The sequence below is a fragment of the Marmota monax genome, unplaced genomic scaffold, assembly GCF_021218885.2.
Source record: "Marmota monax isolate L192 unplaced genomic scaffold, Marmota_monax_Labrador192_F-V1.1 WCK01_AAM20220418_F8-fsc00014, whole genome shotgun sequence".
NCBI lineage: Eukaryota > Metazoa > Chordata > Mammalia > Rodentia > Sciuridae > Marmota > Marmota monax.
In genome coordinates this window covers 22093888-22115784 of record NW_026695222.1, presented here as the reverse complement: position 1 = coordinate 22115784, position 21897 = coordinate 22093888, and the positions used below count along the sequence as shown (strand labels likewise).

The window sequence follows — 21897 nt, the reverse complement described above, 5'->3', positions numbered from 1 at the left end:
AGGCATAGAGTCTCTGTTCTAATACCTAAGTCTTTGATGCACTTTGAGTTGAGTTTTGTGCAGGATGAGAGATAGAGGCTTAATTTTATTTTGCTATATAGGGATTTCCAGGTTTCAGCACAGTTTGTTGTAGAGGCTATCTTTTCTTCCTTGAATGTTTTTGGCACCTTTGCCTAGTATGATATAACTGTATTTATGTGGGTTTGTCTCTGTGTCTTCTATTCTGTACCATTGGTCAACCTGTCTTTTTTGGTGCCAATACCATGCCATTTTTGTTTCTATGGCTCTGTTGCATAGTTTAAGGTCTAGGATTGGCTTTGGGATTTTAATAGAAATTACATTCAATCTGTATACACTTTTGGTAGTAAGGCCATTTTGACAATATTAATTATGTCTATCCAAGAGCATGGGAGATCTTTCCATCTTCTAAGGTCTTCAATTTCTTTAGTGTTCTGTAGTTTTCATTGTAGAGGTCTTTAACATGTTTGTTAGATTGATTCCCAAGTATTTCATTTCTGAGGCTATCGTGAATGGGGAAGTTTTCCTAATTTCTCTTTCCATGGATTCATCACTGATGTATAGGAAGGTGTTTGATTTATGAGTGTTAGTTTTATATCCTGCTATTTTGCAGAATTCATTTATTAGTTCTAAAAGTTTTCTGCTGAACTTTTTTTGGATTATCTAAATATAGAATCATGTCATCAGAAAATAGTGATAGTCTGAGCTCTTCTTTTCCTGTTTGTATCCCTTTAATTTCTTTTGTCTGTCTAATTGCTCTGGCTAGAGTTTCCAGGACTATGTTGAATAGAATTGTCTTGTTCCAGTTTTCAGAGGGAATGATTTCAAAATTTTTCTCCATTTAGAATGATGTTGGCCTTGGATTTAGCATAGAAAGTTTTTACAGTGTTGAGGTATATTCCTACTATCCCTAGTTTTTCTAGTGTTTTGAACATGAAGATGTGCTGTATTTTGTCAAATGCTTTTTCTGCAACTATTGAGATGAGATCATCCCCTTAAAAAAATTCATTTGGGCTGGGGTTGTGCCTCAGAGGTAGAGTTCTTGCCTAGCATGCATGAGGCACTGGGTTCAATCCTCAGCACAACATAAAATAAAATAAAGGCATTGTGTCCACCTATAAAAATTATTTTTAAAATTCCTTTCTCTTTTTCATATATGAGAAAAAATATTCAACCCTTGATTTTGTGAGTTTGGCTTATTTCACTTAGTATGATGTTCCCCAGTTCCACCCATTTATCAGCAAATGACATAATTTCCTTCTTTTTATGTCTGAGTAAATGCTATGGGCACCTGGGCTGTTTCTTTAATTTGGCTATTGTGGATTGTGCTGCTTTAAACATTGGCATGCATGCATCACTATAATGTGCTGATTTTAGTTCTTTTGGATATATACAAAGGAGCAGTATGCCTGGGTTTTATGGTGGTTCCATTCTTAGACTTTTGAGTAATCTCCATATTGCTAAAGTGATTGTATTCATTTGAAGTCCCACCAACAATGTGCAAGTGTATCTTCCCCTTCACTCACTTCCTTGCAAGCCATTGTTATTTATATTCTTGGTAACTGCCCCCCTGACTGAAGTGATAGGGAATCTCAGCATAGTTTTGATTTGTATTTTCCTAATTGCTAAGGATATGGAGCATATTTTCTTATATTTGTTGGCTATTTGTATTTCTTCTCTTGAGAAGTGTCCATTCGGGTCATTCACTCATTTTTAAATTGGATTACTTGTGGTCTTAATGTTAAGTTTTTGAGATCCTTATATTTTCCAGATATTAATCCTTTGTTAGGTGAATAATTGGCAAATATTTCCTCTCATTCTGTAGGTTGTCTGTTCATGCTGTTGATTGTTTCTTACTTGTGCTGAAGTTTCTCAGTGTGATATGATACCAGTTTTCTATTCTTGCTTTTGCTTCTTGTGTTTTGGGAATCATATCCAAAATATCATTACCTACCTTGATTTGTTGAAGGGTTTTGTGTGTTTTCTTCTACTAGTTTCATAGTATCAGACCTTAATTTAGGTCTTTGACCCATGTTGAATTGATTTTTATACAGGATGAGAGGTAGGGATTGAGTTTCAATATTCTGCATATGTGTATACAGTTTTTCCAGTGCCATTTATTGAAGAGACTGTCCTTTTTACTATGTATGTTTTTGATGCCTTTATCAAAAATCAGTTGACTTGAGATGTGTAGGTTTAGCTGGGGTTCCCTATTCTGTATTGTCGATCTATCTGTCCATTTTTTTTGCCATTACTGTAGCTCTGTAATGTCTTGAAATTAGGAATTGTGATATCCCCAGCTTTATTTCTTTCATTCAAGATTGCTTTCTCTATTTGGAGTCTTTTGTCTTTCATATGAATTTTGGGATTTTCTTCTAGTTCTAGAAAGAATGCCATTGATATTTTGACAGGAATTGCACTGAATCTATAAATCTCTTTGGATAGCATGGACCTTTTAACAATATTCATTCTTCCAATCCATGAAGATGGGAGGTTTTACTACATTTTTGTGTCATCTTTAATTTCTTTCATCAGTGTTTTGTGACTTTCATCGTAGAGGTCTTTCATTTCTTTGGGTAACTGTTTTCCTAGGTATTTTGTGGGATTTTTGTATCTATTGCAAACGGAGTTGCTTTCATGATTTCTTTCTCAGAAAATTAATTACTACTGTATAAAACTGCTACTGGTATTTTTTGGTGTTGATTTTGTATCCTGCAGATTTATTCTATTTGTTTATCAGTTCTAATAGTCCTTTGGTGGATTCTTGAGATTTTTCTCTATAAAGAATTGTATTATCTATAAACATGGATAAATTGACTATCTCCTTTCCTATTTGTTAATGCGTTTTTCCAAAGCAGTGTATTTTTTCTTTTTTTTCACATTTTTATTGGTGCCTTTTAATTGCACCTAATTGTATGTTTTTTTTTATTTCTTTATCTTGTATAATTTTTCTGGCTAAAATTTTCAGCACAATATTGAATAATAGAGGTGAGAGCAGGCACCCTTGTCTTGTTATAGATCTTAGAGGAAACACTTTCAGCTTTTCCCTGCTCTGAATGATGTCAGCTGTTTGTCATACATGGCCTTTGTTTTGTTGAGGTATGATCCTTCTATGCCTAATTTGTTCAGGGCTTTTATTACAAAGGGGTTGAATTTTATCAGATGCCTTTTCTACATCTATTGAAATGATCATATGATTTTATATTCCATTTTGTTTTTGTGATGCATTATATTTATCCATGTACATATGTTGAATCATTATTGGATCCCTGGGATACATTCACCTTGATCATGGTGAATTTTCTTTTTGATATGTTGTTGGATTCTATTTTCTGGTATTTTGAGAATTTTTGCATATATATTCATTAAGAATGTTCATCAATATTTTTCTTTTGTTGTTGTTGTTGTTGTGTCCTTGTATGGGAGATCAGCCAGATAAGAACTTAATAAAGAAACATTAGCATGAAGTTATAATATAGGTTGAATAGACCTAACAGAAGTGTATGATTATTTCATCCAGCAGCTGCAAAATATACATTTTTTATCAGCATATGGAAAATTCCCTAGAATAGACCATCTATTAGGCCACAAAACAAGTCTTGACATTTTAAAAAAATTTTCAATCATATCCTGTATCATTTCTGACAGTGGAATAAAACTGGAAATAAACAACAAAAGAAACTTAGAAATTTTACAAATACATGGAGAATGCACAACATACTTTTGAACAAATATAGATTTATTGAAAAAAATCAAAAGGAAAATTTAAAAATTTCTCAAAACAAGTGAAACTGGGAACATAGCATACTCAAACTTCTGGGATATGGCAAGCCATTACTAAGAGGGGATTTTATAAGAATAAGCACCAACAGTAAAAAAAAAAAAAAATTAAAAAAATTTAAAAAAAAACAAGAAAAATTTCTGATAAATAAACTGACGGTGCATCTCAAGGACCAATGCAAATAAAACAAACCAAACCCAAGGTTAGTAGAAGGAAAGAAACACCAAAGATCAAAGCAGAAATAAATGAAATAGACTTGAAAAAAAAGTACAGAAGATCAATGAAACAAGTTGGTATTTTGAAAAAAGGTTAAAAACAAAAAGTCAATAAACTCTTAGTGACACTAACCAAGAGAAAAGGAGAGAGAAGACCCAAATAAATAAAATAAAGATGAAACAGGAGACATTAAAACCCAAACCATAGAAATACAAAGGATCATTAGAAACTATTATGAACAACTCAACACTAACAAATTAGAAAACCTGGAAGAAACGAATACACTTCTGAACACTTATAACCTACCAAAATGGAACCCAAAGGTGGAAAGTGGAGGGACCTGAATTGCCAAACATAAGTAAAGAGATTAAATCAGTAACTTAAAAAGTATATTTAAAAGTTTCCCAACAGGTCCAGGACTAGATGGTTTCACTGATGAATTTTACCAGTTTTTAAAGATCTAACACCAATTCTTCTCAGACTATTCCAAAAGAATTGAAAGGTAGAGAGTCATTCCAAACTGGTTCTATAAGGTCAGAATTACAGGACCAACACCCATCCTTTTGTTGAAGTTCTCTAAGTCATATCTATTTTGGATGAAATTTATCTTTCATAAGTTCCTCAAAAAAAAATCACTCCTAGAGTTTTCCTCAAGTACAGAATTACTGAATTCATGCCTCATAACTACAGTTATTTCCTGTGTTTTTGAATGTTGGAGGCAATTTTTGTGTATCTTTGTTCTTTGAAAAATGCATAGCTATCTATGTTTCAAGTTTTCTTAGAACTTCTTGAAAATGCTTCTTCATTGTTTGCTTTGTGTATTGTGCTTGAGAAGTCTCAAGATAGTCTAATTCCCTTGTCCTTATGAATTACGTGACACTTTTGCTTAGAGGCCTTGGGGATTTTAAAAATTTAATAGTTTTGCTAGGCTATGTCCTGGATTTGATCTTTTCCAGTCCATTTCCCTCAGGACTCTACATATTGGTTCAGTAAGTAGGCTCAGGGCTGTTACCTCCAGTATTTTTTCTTGGATTATTGTTGTAGATCTCTACCTGTACAATTGTCCTGCCTTCTCAATGATTTCAGTTATATATATATTGTATCTTCTTTGTCTGACTTTTAAACTACCTTTCAGTGGTCCTTATTATTTTTTTTTCTTTATCTTATTTTCATTGGCTTGCTGTTTTTCTCTTTTTATTCAGTGCTCGCATTAAATTGTTCCTTTGTAATTTAATCTTCATTTCGGATTGTAGTGTTTTTCTTTCATTTCTCTTCCAAAATGAATCAACTCTTTATTTTTTCCTGATTTTTTAAAAATACATTTCAGTTTTAAACTTGTGCATTTCTAAATAAAATCCTTTCAAGATAGTTAATTCCACTTGAGTATTTGTGTTGCTTCTGTTTTCTTCCTTTTCATGATTATGTTCCTGGTATATCGAGGGGTCTCTTTTTACCATGTGTGATGCCTTGACTTTTATTTATTTATTTATTTATTTATTTATTTATTTATTTATTTATTTTTTAATTTTTTGTTGTTGGTTGTTCAAAACATTACAAATTTCTTGACATATCATATTCCTCACTTTGATTCAAGTGGGTTATGAACTCCCACCTTCACCCCATACACAGATTGCAGAATCACATCAGTTACACATCCATTGATTTACATATTGCCATACTAGTGTCTGTTGTGCTCCGCTGCCTTTCCCATCCTCCACCATCCCCCCTCCCCACCTCTCCCCTCCCCTCCCCTCCTCTCTCTCTACCCCCTCCACTGTATAACCCTGAGGGTCTCCTTCCATTTCCATGCAATTTCCCTTCTCTCTCCCTTTCCCTCCCACCTCTCATCCCTGTTAAATGTTAATCTTCTTCTCCTGCTCTTCATCCCTACTCTGATCTTAGTTACTCTCCTTATATCAAAGAAGACATTTGGCATTTGTTTTTTAGGGATTGGCTAGCTTCACTTAGCATAATCTGCTCTAATGCCATCCATTTCCCTGCAAATTCTATGATTTTGTCATTTTTTAATGCAGAGTAATACTCCATTGTGTATAAATGCCACATTTTTTTTTATCCATTCGTCTATTGAAGGGCATCTAGGTTGGTTCCACAGTCTTGCTATTGTGAATTGTGCTGCTATGAACATCGATGTAGCAGTGTCCCTGTAGCATGCTCTTTTTAGGTCTTTAGGGAATAGACCAAGAAGGGGAATAGCTGGGTCAAATGGTGGCTCCATTCCCAGCTTTCCAAGAAATCTCCATACTGCTTTCCAAATTGGCTGCACCAATTTGCAGTCCCACCAGCAATGTACAAGTGTACCCTTTTCCCCACATCCTCGCCAGCACTTGTTGTTGTTTGACTTCCTAATGGCTGCCAATCTTACTGGAGTGAGATGGTATCTTAGGGTGGTTTTGATTTGCATTTCTCTGACAGCTAGAGATGGTGAGCATTTTTTCATGTACTTGTTGATTGACTGTATGTCCTCCTCTGAGAAGTGTCTGTTCAGGTCCTTGGCCCATTTGTTGATTGGGTTGTTTGTTCTCTTATTGTCTAATTTTTTGAGTTCTTTGTATACTCTGGATATTAGGGCTCTATCTGAAGTGTGAGGAGTAAAGATTTGTTCCCAGGGTGTAGGCTCCCTATTTACCTCTCTTATTGTTTCTTTTGCTGAGAAAAAACTTTTTAGTTTGAGTAAGTCCCATTTGTTGATTCTAGTTATTAACTTTTGTGCTATGGGTGTCCTATTGAGGAATTTGGAGCCCGACCCCACCGAATGTAGATCGTAGCCAACTTTTTCTTCTATCAGACGGCGTGTCTCTGATTTGATATCAAGCTCATTGATCCATTTTGAATTCACTTTTGTGCATGGCGAGAGAAAGGGATTCAGTTTCATTTTGTTGCATATGGATTTCCAGTTTTCCCAGCACCATTTGTTGAAGATGCTATCCTTCCTCCATTGCATGCTTTTAGGCCCTTTATCAAATATAAGATAGTTGTAGTTTTGTGGATTGGTTTCTGTGTCCTCTATTCTGTACCATTGGTCCACCCGCCTGTTTTGGTACCAGTACCATGCTGTTTTTGTTACTATTGCTCTGTAGTATAGTTTGAAGTCTGGTATCGCTATACCGCCTGATTCACACTTCCTGCTTAGCATTGTTTTTGCTATTCTGGGTCTTTTATTTTTCCATATGAATTTCATGATTGCTTTCTCTATTTCTACAAGAAATGCCGTTGGGATTTTGATTGGCATTGCATTAAACCTATAGAGAACTTTTGGTAATATCGCCATTTTGATGATGTTAGTTCTGCCTATCCATGAACAGGGTATATTTTTCCATCTTCTAAGATCTTCTTCTATTTCTCTCTTTAGGGTTCTGTAGTTTTCATTGTATAAGTCTTTCACCTCTTTTGTTAGGTTGATTCCCAAGTATTTTATTTTTTTTTGAAGATATTTTGAATGGAGTGGTTGTCCTCATTTCCATTTCAGAGGATTTGTCGCTGATATACAGGAATGCCTTTGATTTATGCGTGTTGATTTTATATCCTGCCACTTTGCTGAATTCATTTATTAGCTCTAATAGTTTCTTTGTAGAGCCTTTTGGGTCTGCTAGGTATAGAATCATATCATCTGCAAATAGTGATAATTTAAGTTCTTCTTTTCCTATTTTTATGCCTTTAATTTCTTTCGTCTGTCTAATTGCTCTGGCCAGTGTTTCGAGAACTATGTTGAACAGAAGTGGAGAGAGAGGGCATCCCTGTCTTGTTCCAGATTTTAGAGGGAATGCCTTCAGTTTTTCTCCATTCAGAATGATGCTAGCCTGAGGCTTAGCATAGATTGCTTTTACAATATTGAGGTATGTTCCTGTTATCCCTAGTTTTTCTAGAGTTTTGAACATAAAGGGATGCTGTACTTTGTCGAATGCTTTTTCCGCATCTATCGAGATGATCATATGGTTCTTATTTTTAAGTCTATTGATGTGGTGAATAACATTTATTGATTTCCGTATATTGAACCAGCCTTGCATCCCAGGGATGAATCCTACTTGATCATGGTGTACAATTTTTTTTGTATGTTTTTGTATCCGATTCGCCAGAATTTTATTGAGGATTTTTGCATCTAGGTTCATTAGAGATATTGGTCTGTAGTTTTCTTTCTTTGAAGTGTCTTTGTCTGGTTTAGGTATCAGGGTGATGTTTTGGAAGTTCTCCCTCTTTTTCTATTTCCTGAAGTAGCTTGAAAAGTATTGGTATTAGTTCTTCTTTAAAGGTTTTGTAAAACTCTGCTGTATACCCATCCGGTCCTGGGCTTTTCTTAGTTGGTAGTCTCTTTATGGTTTCTTCTATTTCCTCAATTGATATTGGTCTGTTTAGGTTGTCTATATCCTCCTGACTCAATCTGGGCAGATCATATGACTTAAGAAATTTATCTATGCCTTCACTATCTTCTAATTTATTGGAGTATAAGGATTCAAAATAGTTTTTGATTATCTTCTGTATTTCTGAAGTGTCTGTTGTGATATTGCCTTTTTCATCCCGTATGCTAGTAATTTGAGTTCTCTCTCTTCTTCTCTTCGCTAGCATGGCTAAGGGTCTGTCGATTTTGTTTATTTTTTCAAAGAACCAACTTTTAGTTTTGTCAATTTTTTCAATTGTATCTTTTGTTTCGATTTCATTAATTTCAGCTCTGATTTTAATTATTTCTTGCCTTCTACTTCTTTTGCTGTTGTTTTGATCTTCTTTTTCAAGGATTTTGAGATGAAATATGAGATCATTTATTTGCTGGTTTTTTCTTTTTTTAAGGAATGAAATCCAAGCAATGAATTTTCCTCTTAGAACTGCTTTCAATGTGTCCCATAGATTCCGATATGTTGTGTCTGTGTTTTCATTTATCTCTAAGAATTTTTTAATTTCCTCCTTGATGTCTTCTATAACCCATTGATCATTCAGTAACCTATTGTTCATTCTCCAAGTGATGTATGCTTTTTCCTTCCTTCTTTTATCGCTGATTTTCAGTTTCATTCCATTATGATCAGATAAGATGCATGGTATTATCTCTACTCCTTTATATTGTCTAAGAGTTGCCCTGTGACATAATATATGATCTATTTTTGAGAAGGATCCATGTGCTGCTGAGAAAAAAGTGTAACTGCTTGATGTTGGGTGGTATATTCTATATATGTCAATTAAGTCTAGGTTATTAATTGTGTTATTGTGTTCTATAGTTTCCTTATTCAACTTTTGTTTGGAAGATCTGTCCAGTGTCGAGAGAGGTGTGTTGAAGTCTCCCATGATTATTGTATGGTGGTCTATTAGACTCTTGAACTTGAGAAGAGTTTGTTTGATGAACATAGCTGCACCATTGTTTGGGGCATAAATATTTATGATTGTTATGTCTTGTTGGTGTATGGTTCCCTTAAGCAGTATGTAGTGTCCCTCTTTATCCCTTTTGATTAACTTTGGCTTGAAATCTATTTTATTTGATATGAGTATGGACACTCCTGCTTGTTTCCGAAGTCCATATGAGTGATATGATTTTTCCCAACCTTTCACCTTCAGCCTATGTATGTCTTTTCCTATCAAATGCGTCTCCTGTAGGCAGCATATTGTTGGGTCTTGTTTTGTGATCCATTCTACTAGCCTGTGTCTCTTAATTGGTGAGTTTAAGCCATTAACATTTAGGGTTATTATTGAGATATGGGTTGTTCTTCCAGCCATATTTGTTTATTTCTGTTACTAAACATGGTTTGTTTTCCTCTTTGATTATTCCCCCCCCCTTTACTGTCCTACCTCCCACTGTTGGTTTTCATTGTTATTTTCCATTTCCTCCTCCTGTAATGTTTTGGCGAGGATGTTTTGAAGAGATGGTTTTCTAGCTGCGAATTCTTTAAACTTTTGTTTATCGTGGAAGGTTTTAATTTCATCTTCCATCCTGAAGCTTAATTTCGCTGGATACACAATTCTTGGTTGGAACCCATTTTCTTTCAGTGTTTGAAATATGTTATTCCAGGATCTTCTAGCTTTCAGAGTCTGTGTTGAAAGATCAGCTGTTATCCTGATTGGCTTACCCCTAAATGTAATCTGCTTCCTTTCTCTTGTAGCTTTTAAAATTCTCTCCTTATTCTGTATGTTGGGCATCTTCATTATAATGTGTCTAGGTGTGGATCTCTTATGATTTTGCACATTCGGCGTCCTGTAGGCTTCTAGGATTTGGGATTCTGTCTCATTCTTCAAGTCTGGGAAGTTTTCTCGTATTATTTCATTGAATAGACTGCTCATTCCTTTGGTTTGGAGCTCTGTACCTTCCTGTATCCCAATGACTCTTAAGTTTGGTCTCTTAATGTTATCCCATATTTCTTGGATGTTCTGCTCATGGTTTCTTAACAGTCTTGCTGAGCTGTCTATGTTCTTTTCCAGTTGAAATACTTTGTCTTCATTGTCTGATGTTCTATCTTCTAAGTGTTCTACTCTGCTGGTAGTATTCTCCATTGAGTGTTTAAGTTGGTTTATTGCTTCCTGCATTTCTAGGATTTCTGTTTGTTTGTTTTTTATAACCTCTATCTCCCTGTATAGTTGATCCTTTGCTTCCTGGATTTGTTTGCGTAATTCATTGTCGAAGTGATCTTTCATTGTCTGATTTTGCTGTCTAATGTCTTCCTTGATACTCCAGATCATCTGAAGCATGTATATCCTGAATTCTTTATCTGACATTCCATCTGCTGCAGCTGTTACCTCTTCTAAAGTTGCGTTGACCTGCATTGCTTGTGGTCCTTTCTTTCCTTGTCTTTTCATACTGCTTGCGTTTCTTTCCTGCAGGCGCGGGCGGCGGCTCTGCTCTCTCCTTATTCCAATTGGGGTGTCGTGACTACCACGCCAGCAGGTCACTGGGCCTGTTCTGGGCGCTGGCGGCGGCTCTGTTCTGCCCCTACTCCAATTGGGGTGACGAGTGTACCACGCCGGCAGGCTACCGGGCCTGATCTGCCGGTCGGTTGCAGGTTTGCCTACCCTGCAGGTGCGGGCGGCGGCTCTACTCTGCCCCTAGTCCAAATGGGGTGACGTGTCTGTCGTACCGGCAGGCCACTGGGCCTGTCCCGCTGGTCGGTCGCAGATCTGCCCACCTTTCGGGCACGGGTGGTGGCTCTGCTCTGCCCCTACTCCAATTGGGGTGTCGTGACTACCCCGCCAGCAGGTCGCTGGGCCTGTTCCTGGCACGGGCGGCGACTCTGCTCTGCCCCTACTCCAATTAGGGTGATGTGTGTACCACGCCGGCAGGCTCCTGGGCCTGATCTGCAGGTTGGTCACAGGTCTGCTCACCCTGTGGGCACGGGTGGCGGTTCCGCTCCGCCCCCACTCCAATTGGGGTCACGTGACCACCACACCGGCAGGGCCTGATCCGGGCGTGGGCGAAGGATCTGCTCTGCCCCTACTCCAGTTGGGGTGACGTGTGTACCACGCTGGCAGGCCGCTGGGCCTGACCCGCCAGTCTGTCACAGGTCTGCTTACCTTGCAAGCGCGGGCGGCGGCTCTGCCCTGCCCCTCCTACCACGCCCGTGTACCACTGGGTCGTGGGTCTGCCCACCTTGCGGGCGCGGGTGGCGGCTCCGCTCCGCCCCCTCTCCAATTGGGGTCACACGGTCACCACGCCGGCGAGCCGCTGGGCCTACTCCGGGCGCTGGCGGCGGCCCGGCTCCTCCCCTCTGGCTCGACGACAAATCGAGAGAGACTCGGGTGTCTGTGCCTCACCCCCCCTACCAGGAGACCAACTGTTTCTGTCGCTGCTGGTATTGATGAAGTTCTCTCCTCCGCCGCTTTCTGATGACATCAGATCTCTGCCATGTTGGTGTCCTATGCGAATGGCAGCATTTCATTCCCCTGTTCTATGGCTGAATGAGCTGCGGTCAGTCGAAAACAGGGATGGTGACGTCAGCTTTCCAACATGGTGGCCTCTGGCCTCCTCTGTGGTCTGACCGGTGTGGAGAACCGAGATGGACCGCTTCCTTCCCCTGTCTCGAACCCAGAATTCAGCCCTGAGTACGGTGCTTGCACGGCTGGCAGAAACTGCAGCGCTGTATCCCTGCGTCGCTATCTCCTCGTTTCCCAGCGCGCGCTGCAGACTCTAGCCGCGGGGCGATTTGCTGAATAAGCAGTGTTACCCTCCGTGCAACAAACCTCTCGCGTTTGAGTCCCCGTAGCCGATCCTCGTGCGATGGAAATCCTTCCTCCAGGTTCCGGAGCACCCCACTATTGCTGGAAATTCCTAACAAGATAGCCTTTAGCCGTCCTGACTTGTCATACTCCCACACAGTGAAGCAGCACACGGGGGCAATGCACTCCCCTCGCCGCCATCTTATCGAATTTTATTTATTTTTTTATACAATAGCTATATTAGGCTCCTCCCATGTTTTAATTTTGTAGATTTAAGTTAGCTTACAACATTCCCAGTTCAAAATCATTCTGTCTGTTCTGACGGTGTTATGAAGTGCAATGATTTTTAATAGGTGGCTTTTTTGTAGCAGGGTGGGGGTGGATGTAAGTTCTGACTCCCTGTTGTTCTTTGTTCTCCTTTGGCATCCTAAAATCCACCCCCCACCCCATTACTCTTTTCCCTTCAGCATCCGGTCTCCTGAAGTTACTTCTTTTTGCCTTCTTTGTACCCAATAGCAATACCTATTGAAGTTTGATACCTTGGGTTAAGGTGCCTACGAGTCTTCTTTCCCTGGACTCCTCCCTTTGATCAACCAGGATTTACATTTTTCACACATTCACACGTGGTGTAGATGTTGTCTTTCTGGAGCACATTCTAACTCAGTCATATTCCCTCTACTAGCTTCCCTTTTCTTTCTTCCACATGGCGTTTCCATATATGCTCTCCAAAAAGGCTTATATTGAGACCTTTAAAGATATTTCATTCATAATTGGCTCTTATATTTTTACCAACAAGGACTCTGAAGTTTTGATATTTCTCTGTGTATAGTTTATGCTGAGGTTGTAGATTTCATATTATTTGCCTGTTTATTTTTTTATTGCTTTCCTGTGCTGTTTTTGAAGAATATGTGGGAAGGTCTGATGTTAGGCACTTCTCTTTTCCATCTTGAATTTCTGACTGTTCAGAGTCCTGTGTCAAGTCAAAACAGAATTTCTCTATAACGCAAGTGGCTTAGCTTCTTTTCCGAAATAGAATGTGCCTTCTTGCAGCCCTGGGAAGCAGGCAAATGGGAAAGGGGTGCATTCCTACAGATAACCACAGAAAAGAAGTCCACTTGCTTAAAGGTTACTTTGTATTTTAGCCTGGCTTACCATCTGTATAATCTTGGAAAATGTCATTTAATTTTGTCCCATGAGAAATAAAAAGAATGAGCATGGTGATATTCACCTCACACCCTTGTTTATAAGTATGGAAAAACCTAAAATATGCAAGTCAGGTACTTTTAAAAAAGGACCCTCCTCTTTATTTTATTTCCTTTGTTCTTTTTCCAGGGAATGGGACATGATAAGTGAGTGGATCTCATGACAGAAAAACTGTGGGGATCCTTGCAATGCAGAAAAGTCAAGAGCAGACAGGCTGGAGGAATTGTAGGCAGAGACCCCAGTCGGAAGCCCAGACTGATGCATAGGCATGGGGAAAGGCAGCGAGCTCCAGGGTCAAACTTCCCACAGGTAGTGAGAGGCTGGGGCACATCAGTGTGGTCACTCTCCTGTTCAAGTCTCCACCCTCCTTTGGCTAGACTACCCACCACCCTCTTCCTATCAATTAGTTTCTTTTTCACTCTAAGTGTATTCTGTATACAATAGCCTCTGTCTTAAAAACAGAAATCTTAAATTTGCTTTCCTGCCTATTTAAATGACTCTTAAAATGGCCTCTCTTTCCTCTTAAAATATAGACCAAAATACTATAGTAGAAAAGACTCCACCAGGTTTGTATCTCTAGCTTCCTCTCACATCACGGCCCGAGTAATTCATTACAGTTATAGCCTTACCAGACTTCTTTATGTCTTCCACAAACCATGCATTTTCCTACTTCCAGGCCTTTGCACAAATGTTTCTGAGTCTGGGACAAGCTTCCCTGACACTTCATATGTCTGACTCCTGCTTGTCTCCAAGGTGGCAGATTAAATGGTCTTCCTTAAAGCCCTGGACTGCCCCCTCCACGCCATCTTCTCTATACGCACAGAGCACCCAGCTCTTTTCCCTTTTCATTGCTTATTGCAACTTGTAATTAGATATTTATTTGTGAAAATATTCCTCTAATGTTTGTCCTGTGAGGACAGGGACCATTCTATTTTGCTCATTCTTGCAACCCTAGTACCCAACACGATGCCCAGCACATGATGATAGTTCAATAACTATCTTCAATGGCTGACTGGATTATAATGAAAAAGGATCAAGTAGGCTATTAGGGTTCTCAAGTCTTAGGAAAAGATTAAGTCGTGAGCAAAAAGTAACTGGGAAAACTATAGAAGGACTCCGGAGTGAAGGCGAAATGGCATCATATTACCTGGGGAAGCTCAGTCTTAGAGAAGAAAAAGGCACAAATTGGGGTAACTGGGAAGAACTATTTGAAAACTATGGAATTGAGGGTAAATCCCTATCCTATGAAGTGAGGAATCTAATGGGAAAATCAAATAAGAATCACAGGGTACCCAGGACTTATTGATCAGGTCGGCAGTACAAATTAACCTAACTCCTTCTGGATGATACACAGCAGATATAGAAACCCTTGAAGCCTTAGACACTCCCATGTGAGCTCTTCATTTGAAGAGTCATCCTACAATTTTAGTATATAGTTGAAGGATGGATTTATGGATAAGTTAGTCTTGGGCCCATCCTAAAATGGAGGTAATCAGTTGGCCCAGGTATAAGGCATTCTTGAAAATAAAGTAGGTATAGCTTTGGTTTTTTTGCAGGGGATGGGGGCAAGGATTGAACCCCAGGGGCACTTAACCACGGAGCCCCATCCCTAGCCCTTTTTAGTTTTTATTAGTTGCTTAGACCTCATTAAATTGCTGAGGCTGGCTTTGAACTTACAATCCTCCTGCCTCTGAGTTGCTGGGATTACAGACTTGCACCCCTGTGCCCAGCTAAGTAGATGTAGCTTTTTAAAACAACTCTTTGCATGGGAAAATGTGTTATGGAGTGGTATCAAGAAATCAGAATACTGAAAAAGGAATGTGCCAGTAGCTGGGACCAGATTCAACACTGAAGAATAACTTTACAATGGCCTGCCTCTCTACCAAGAGTACCTTCTCTACCCCTTACTCTGCCATTTGATTGATGAGGAACCCGATCCACAGAGGGGGATGGTGACTTGCTCAGTACTGCACAGCACTGGCAGAGGCTTGAGTAGAAGCAGCAAGTCTCAACAGAAGCACAATAGTAATGACATTCTGTTCTACCCCAAGTTGATGGATACCTGTGTGCAGATTTTCAACTCTGGAGCAAGAAGTGAAACAGGAGTGAGATTGAAATGGGAAGGAAATGAAACTGGATTGCACTGTCCCAGCATGTATTATAGTCCTAGAAATAGGTATAGTTCAAGTACAACAGAAAATACACCATTTTCACCCCTTTCCCCAAAGCCTTATATAATCAGAGCACAAAGAAAGGATTCATTTCCTGCTTGTTGATCTGATTGGGGACTTTGGACATATGCACGCTAGCCAGACCTCCTTGTTGACAGAATTCAGAATGTCCAAGCTTATCTCCGATTTGCTTGCTGACAACTCAGTTACCCAGAAGGTCAAGAGAGTGACTGGGGGCTTTGTTATTCTGTGCCTAATTCTAACCAACAGAGACAGATCACTTCTGGAATTAAAGTTGCCAGGAACACAGAAGAAAGTGGCCATGTCAGTCTCATGTTCAGAGTCAGGAGGACTTCAGCCTAATCAGACACGTGCTCTAGATTATAGAAAAACAGGCTCTGAACAGTGTGGAGTAGAAAGGGTGGTGTGAGTACTGTCTGTGCCTGAAACTCTGGAAGGGAGGATGATTCTAAGGAGCGTTAGCAACTTCCCACAAATAATATGATGAGCAGGAGAGGAAGGAGGATAGCCCATTATAGGTATCCCAGGTTCCCTTCAGTGTGGCTACGTTTTAGAGAACATCCCCACAGTGGGGGAGGTTAGTGTTCACTTTTGTGGGAGGAAATGACTAGAAGGGACCTGAAGGAGACTTTTGAGACGTTGGTTGTGTTGGGTGTTTTGTCCAGGGTGCTGGTCATAGGTGTGGGTTTACTTGGTGGGAAATTTGTCAATCTGTATTTAAGATTAGTATAATTATCTTGTCTATATATATGTTATACTTCAAATTGACAGTGCAGCAATTATTAAGATTTAGTATATTTCCTTCAGAACCTCTTTTTTTAAGTGCTTAGATTTACATATTAGTTGTAATATAAAATAGTACTTTCATTTAGTATTCATTTAGTATTTTCTATTAATATACCATTCCCCGTTATCACAGGGCACAACCCAGCTTCATAATATTCCATTGTGCCAGGCACGGTGGCACATGTCTTTGATCCCAGATATTCAGGAGGCTGAGGCAAAGAGGATCACAAGTTCAAAGCCAGCTTTGGCAACTTAGTGAGATCCTTTCTCAAAATTAAAAAAAAAAAAAATGTGAAAACGGGACTTGGGATATAGCTCAGTGGTAGAGCTCTCTTAGTTCAATCCTCAGTAACATTAAAAAATAATTAAAAAACTATAATAATCCCTTGTATAGATAGACCAAAGTTTCCTTTATCATGCCCCTATGGTTATAGGGGCATATAAGAACAGTAGAACCAACATTTTGGACTAGAAATCCTTTTCTACATTCAAGGTTATTTGCTTGAGAATATGTTGGTGTAGAGAGATTAGATGGAATCTCTTTAAAGTTAAGGTACATGTAATTGACTCTGTATTCAGGGGTGCAGAATATAGAGAGGTGACTTAAGAGGCCTGAGCATCTGTGGATTTGGGTATCTAGGAAGTTCCTGGAACCCGTCCCTCTTGGATACCAAGGATGGCTATATTGACAAATTATTCCAATGGTCTTGACATCATCAAAAATTTGCTCACCACTATATTCAACAATCCTGCCCAGAACTGGCAAGTTTCCTAATATCAGATGCAAAACCTCCTTCTTTTCCACTCAGGTGAAATGGGAGAGTTTTCTGATCATCTGTAACCTCTCCACACCTCTCCGCACCTCTGTGCAGTTTCTTAGAAGTGGTCTCTGTGATGATGCTCCACTGTTTGCAGGCCTTCAGTTCTCTGGGGTTTATTTAGCCAAAGCTGAGAATTGAACAGCAATGGGAGTTGAAGAACCTTGCTCTTTCTTCAAACATGAAAACAAAGTAACTCACTTGCTTACTTTGATCATTGCCTGCAAGTTTTGATCCATTTATGACTTATGCTTTTTGGATATCACACTGAGAAGTTCCACTTTATTTTTCTATTTTCTTTCAGTCATTTTATTTCTATCTTTTATTTTAAAAAAGCTTTTTCTTGAAGTAAAACAGGGTTGATATTTAATATGAACATCTCATACTTCATATGTTTGAACCATAGCTTGTCATATTTTTTTAAGATTTCTGATTTTTCTCTTTTATAACATGAAACAATTACTTGTTTTAAAAGGGTCATTTTCATCATGATTAAAAGGAAGAAAAGAAACAATTGATCCAAAGAACAAGTCGTGCCAACCAACCTAGCCTTCTTTAAGAGTGTTCTTTAAGCTGGGTTAGGGAAATGAAAAAGACAGAGTACCTGCATCTGAAATGAATTTGACCCTCTTCTTAAGATATTATTGTGGAAAAATACAGGGCATAAGCAATTGAGCTATTGAGGAGATATGATTGCATAAGCAATCAGATATTTGGTATCTAGTTTGTTCAAAGATTCTGAAGGTCAACAGGGATGAAGGATTTCAGTATGTGTCACAGAATTCTACCATTGGCATTTTTGAGGTTACTACTTACATTATGGATCTGGATAAAAATTAGAAAAACATTTCCCCAAATTTGTAGGGGATAGAGAATATGATGATAGGCTATCGGAATCGGATCAATGAAAATGGAACTCAATGGTGGTAAATATGATTCTGTACTTGGGTTAGGATGTTGTTGGCTATATTTCTAGAATCCCAGTACAAGTAAGGGAAACCGTGATACAGCAGGCAATCCTATGGTGACAAGACCACTCATCGACTGATGCTCCCTGTTCTAGTCACTGCATGTTGAGAGGGACAAAGTAGAAGATCTCTCAGCATGAGTAGCTAGGATGGTTCAAAAGATGAAACTCTTATGTTATGAGGTTTGCTGAGAAGAACATTAACGAACCTGAGAACCAGCTTTCGGTATCCAGACATGCTTCATGCATAAGGAAGGACTATCTTTCTGTGCAGTAAGAGGAACTGGGATTGAGACCACTGGGAACAATTATGGGACACCATACTTAGGTTTAACAGATGACCATTTCTCACAGTCAGAGGTATAACTAGGTAGAATAGACTCTGATTTGCATGTTACCATTTCTTCTCTACTTCTGGGTACATGGAAGATTCTATCTCCCCACCTCACTGAAATGCAGCACAGCCATGTGACTGGTTCTAACCAGTTAAGCTTGAGTAGAAATGAGAGTGTCACTTCTGTCCCAAAGCATTTGCTTGTCAGAGCTTGATTCTTCAGCACTCTTTCCCCTGAGATCACAATGGAGGCACCAACCTGACCTTGGTTTCTGGGTGATTATAATGATTAGAGAACTCCCCAACCCCAACCTTCAGACCCAAACACACACCTACATCAGACATGTAGTTTGAGTAGAAAAGAAACCTTGCAGTTTCCAGCTATTGAAGTCTGTGGGTTTTGTTACTGCAGCATAACATTTTCTAGCCTGATTAATACAAGTGCCTCCAAGACATAGCGGTTTCTTCTGAGTGGTGGGCAGAATAATAAGCACTGGCTTATTGAGAAATTAATGATTTAAAGCCTTACCAAAAGTTATCAATTTGGATAATTTTTTTGCATTTTTTGCTTTTATTTTCATTGTCACATTGCATTCATACAGCTGTTGGGGTTATAATTTAGTCAACTGGAACTTTCAACTGGCTCCTGGACCTCTTAGGAAATGAATCCCAGTAAACTAAGTTGACTCTCTGCCTGAGCACACTTTTCTGTAACTCCATGGCACAACCAGTAACATCACAGATTTATGGATCCTGTTCATTTGGGGAACAGCCAACAATAACTAGATAGTTCACCCCAAAGAGATTCTATAGCCACACAAACACTCAGGCAATGTTATTTATGACAGCTATGAGGTCCACCAGAGAGCTCAGGGCCAAAGTGACTTTCTGAACATGAACTCTGTAGTTTTATTCTTACAGGTTTCATATAGATGGGGCTCTTTCGAAGTATCCCTTCAAATCTGTGCACTTAGATATACTGTTGCCTATAACAAGGTTTCCCAAGGAGTCCCTGGCTCCAGTTGCTAATTCATGCACCTAAACAAAGAACACCACACACCACAACATGCCCACTAAGTATAGTTAAAGATTTCAGGTTCTGGGAAGTATGTGAAATATAGTTCTGTCTGGGGAAGCAAACAGCACAGCATATGTTCCAAGCCTGAAAGAAAATAAAAAGATGGAATTAAAAGGTGATCCCAATGAGAAAAATATATGAAAAGGACAAATTTTAAATTATAATTAAAAATACATATGCATGCATATGTATATGTACAAATAGATATGTATATTTTTCTTTATATAACAATCTTATATAACCAACAACCAATTAACTGGTGCCTCATTTTTGTTGTTCACAGGAGACCAAAATCAACTGTGTTCGTCTGGCTACAAAAGGTATGTGTGTCCTTGTCTGTCTTTAGCAATGCAAGTGTCTCTCCCTCTAGCCACAAAGGGAAAGTTTAGGCAACATTGCCCCCCCCCCCCAAAGAAAGGAAAGAAGAAAAGTTATTTTCATTGGGTCATTGCACTAGACCATACATCCTAAGTATATTTTAGTAGAATTGTGCCTACAGCAAAAAACTCAAAATATATGTACTGAATAGATGGATGGATGGATGGATGGATGGATGGATGGATGGATGGATAGATGGATGGATGGATGGATGGATCAACAGATGGACTGGTACATTATTCAGTGAAGTGATGAGTATAAATCATCTCAAATATTCTTCTGCTCCACATCTTCATTGTATTTGGGTCTATGTTTATGTGGGTGTTTTACTTTAAGCTTGTCAATTAGCCCCATCTCTTGGGTTTTGTACTGTGTTCAATTGGTATATGGCTTTCAAATATGAGGTGATTAGTGTTGGTGCCTTTAATAATGAGAAAACAAACACTGCATTGTTATGTAGTTGGCATTTTCAACACTTATCCCCAAAAATGAAGACAGCATTGTTCAGGCTCATCACTTTTGTTTTCCTAATTATAATTGAATTGCCTGGCTCCTTCAGTTGGTACATGTTTCTGTTTATTACTCTTTTTAAAAAACAAAATCAATGAATGGTTTGCTATCATTTAACCTATTACAAGGTTGAATGGTTAGAAATCAGGTTTATCTTTTTTCTATGGAATTGATATTTTTAACAGCGGCTCACCCCCACCACCCTACTCACATACCAGAATTGGATTCTGTTCCTTGCATCTACTCACAGCATACAGAGCTTCATAGATTGCTTCCAAGGATAGAATAATTATAAATATAAATAGACATATAATCATAGAAGTAAACAGTAGACAGGGGCAGTGACTCGCATGTCTGCGTCTGTGTATGTGAATGTGTATACACGTATGCACACTTACAGAGGCAAACACGTGGGAGGCAGTGACAGACAGTGGAGAGGAAGAGAGAGAAAATACCACACAGCTCTTTGACACAGCGTGCACCGAGACCCATCACACGTGACTTGTTTAACATTCAAGAAAGTCAACTCAATACGTAAGCACCCAGGGGAAGAGGCAGGAGGATGGGGAAGACAGAAATACTAAGGCTCACTGTGCAAAGAAGTCATCCTGATTTTACATAAGTCACAGTGATGGTCATGGCCCTAACTTCTCTCTCTCTCAGAAACACAGTTATTAGATGGAAAGAGATAAAATACTCTTTGTGAGGCAAGGAGTGTTGATGACCGGCAGAAAAGGTGTCACAAATCACAGGCTTCAGCAGACTTTTCCTCTGAAGAAAACAGATCATGTGGAAGGAAGAACACCATTATTGGGTAGCACCGGGGCTCTCGAGGCAGCTGGGAGTCTGCACCAGGCCTCTAAAAGTGAGGTCAGAAGGGCAGAAACTGAAGCCCTCTTCTCCATGATGATACCTGTCGCACTGAAGCCCTCTTCTCCATGATGATACCTGTCGCTCTCCGGTAGCTTTTGACCTCTAGACAAGGGCGGGGTTGCTGTGACTTCTCTGCTCTCCAGGGGAGTCTAAGGATATCCTCTGTGACCTAGGCCTTCCTAAATGGTATCTTGCTGTGTCATGTTTTCTGACCTGAAAACTGGGAACACGTGACCTGTCAAGCAATACCCTACACGTGAGGATAATGAGAGAATATCTGAAACTGTACTTCCCTGAAAGTTTTAGAACCACCGTCCTCAGAGGCATGGAGGCCCACCATGGTGGCATCTCCAGAGTCACACTGCTCTACTGTGGGGAGTTTCATGCTCATTTAAAGACCTAGAGCAGAAAATCCCTCTACCTCTCTTTAGCACAAGTTTCTCCTCTTGTTTGATCTCCAGGTTTCGGTCTTCCTTCAGTGGAATGTGTGTCAGGCAACGTGTGAGTTTATAGAAGGACACGGTATATAAATGGGTGTGAGTGCCCAGCTGGTCAAACCCAGGCAGGGCACTGAGGGGTCAGAGCACTGGGAACTCCAAGC

The 21897-nt window shown here is 39.3% G+C and overlaps 1 protein-coding gene across 6 annotated transcripts in view; it reads left to right on the top strand.

Moving 5' to 3' along the window:
- Ptprt (protein tyrosine phosphatase receptor type T) overlaps positions 1 to 21897 on the top strand; it is a 1068074-nt gene that overhangs the window by 842738 nt on the left and 203439 nt on the right. For all 6 annotated transcript variants that reach the window (XM_058575678.1, XM_058575677.1, XM_058575682.1 and 3 more), the window contains exon 13: positions 19819 to 19855. In XM_058575678.1, coding sequence (XP_058431661.1) covers positions 19819 to 19855 — 37 coding nt within the window. The remainder of the gene's footprint in view (positions 1 to 19818; positions 19856 to 21897) is intronic.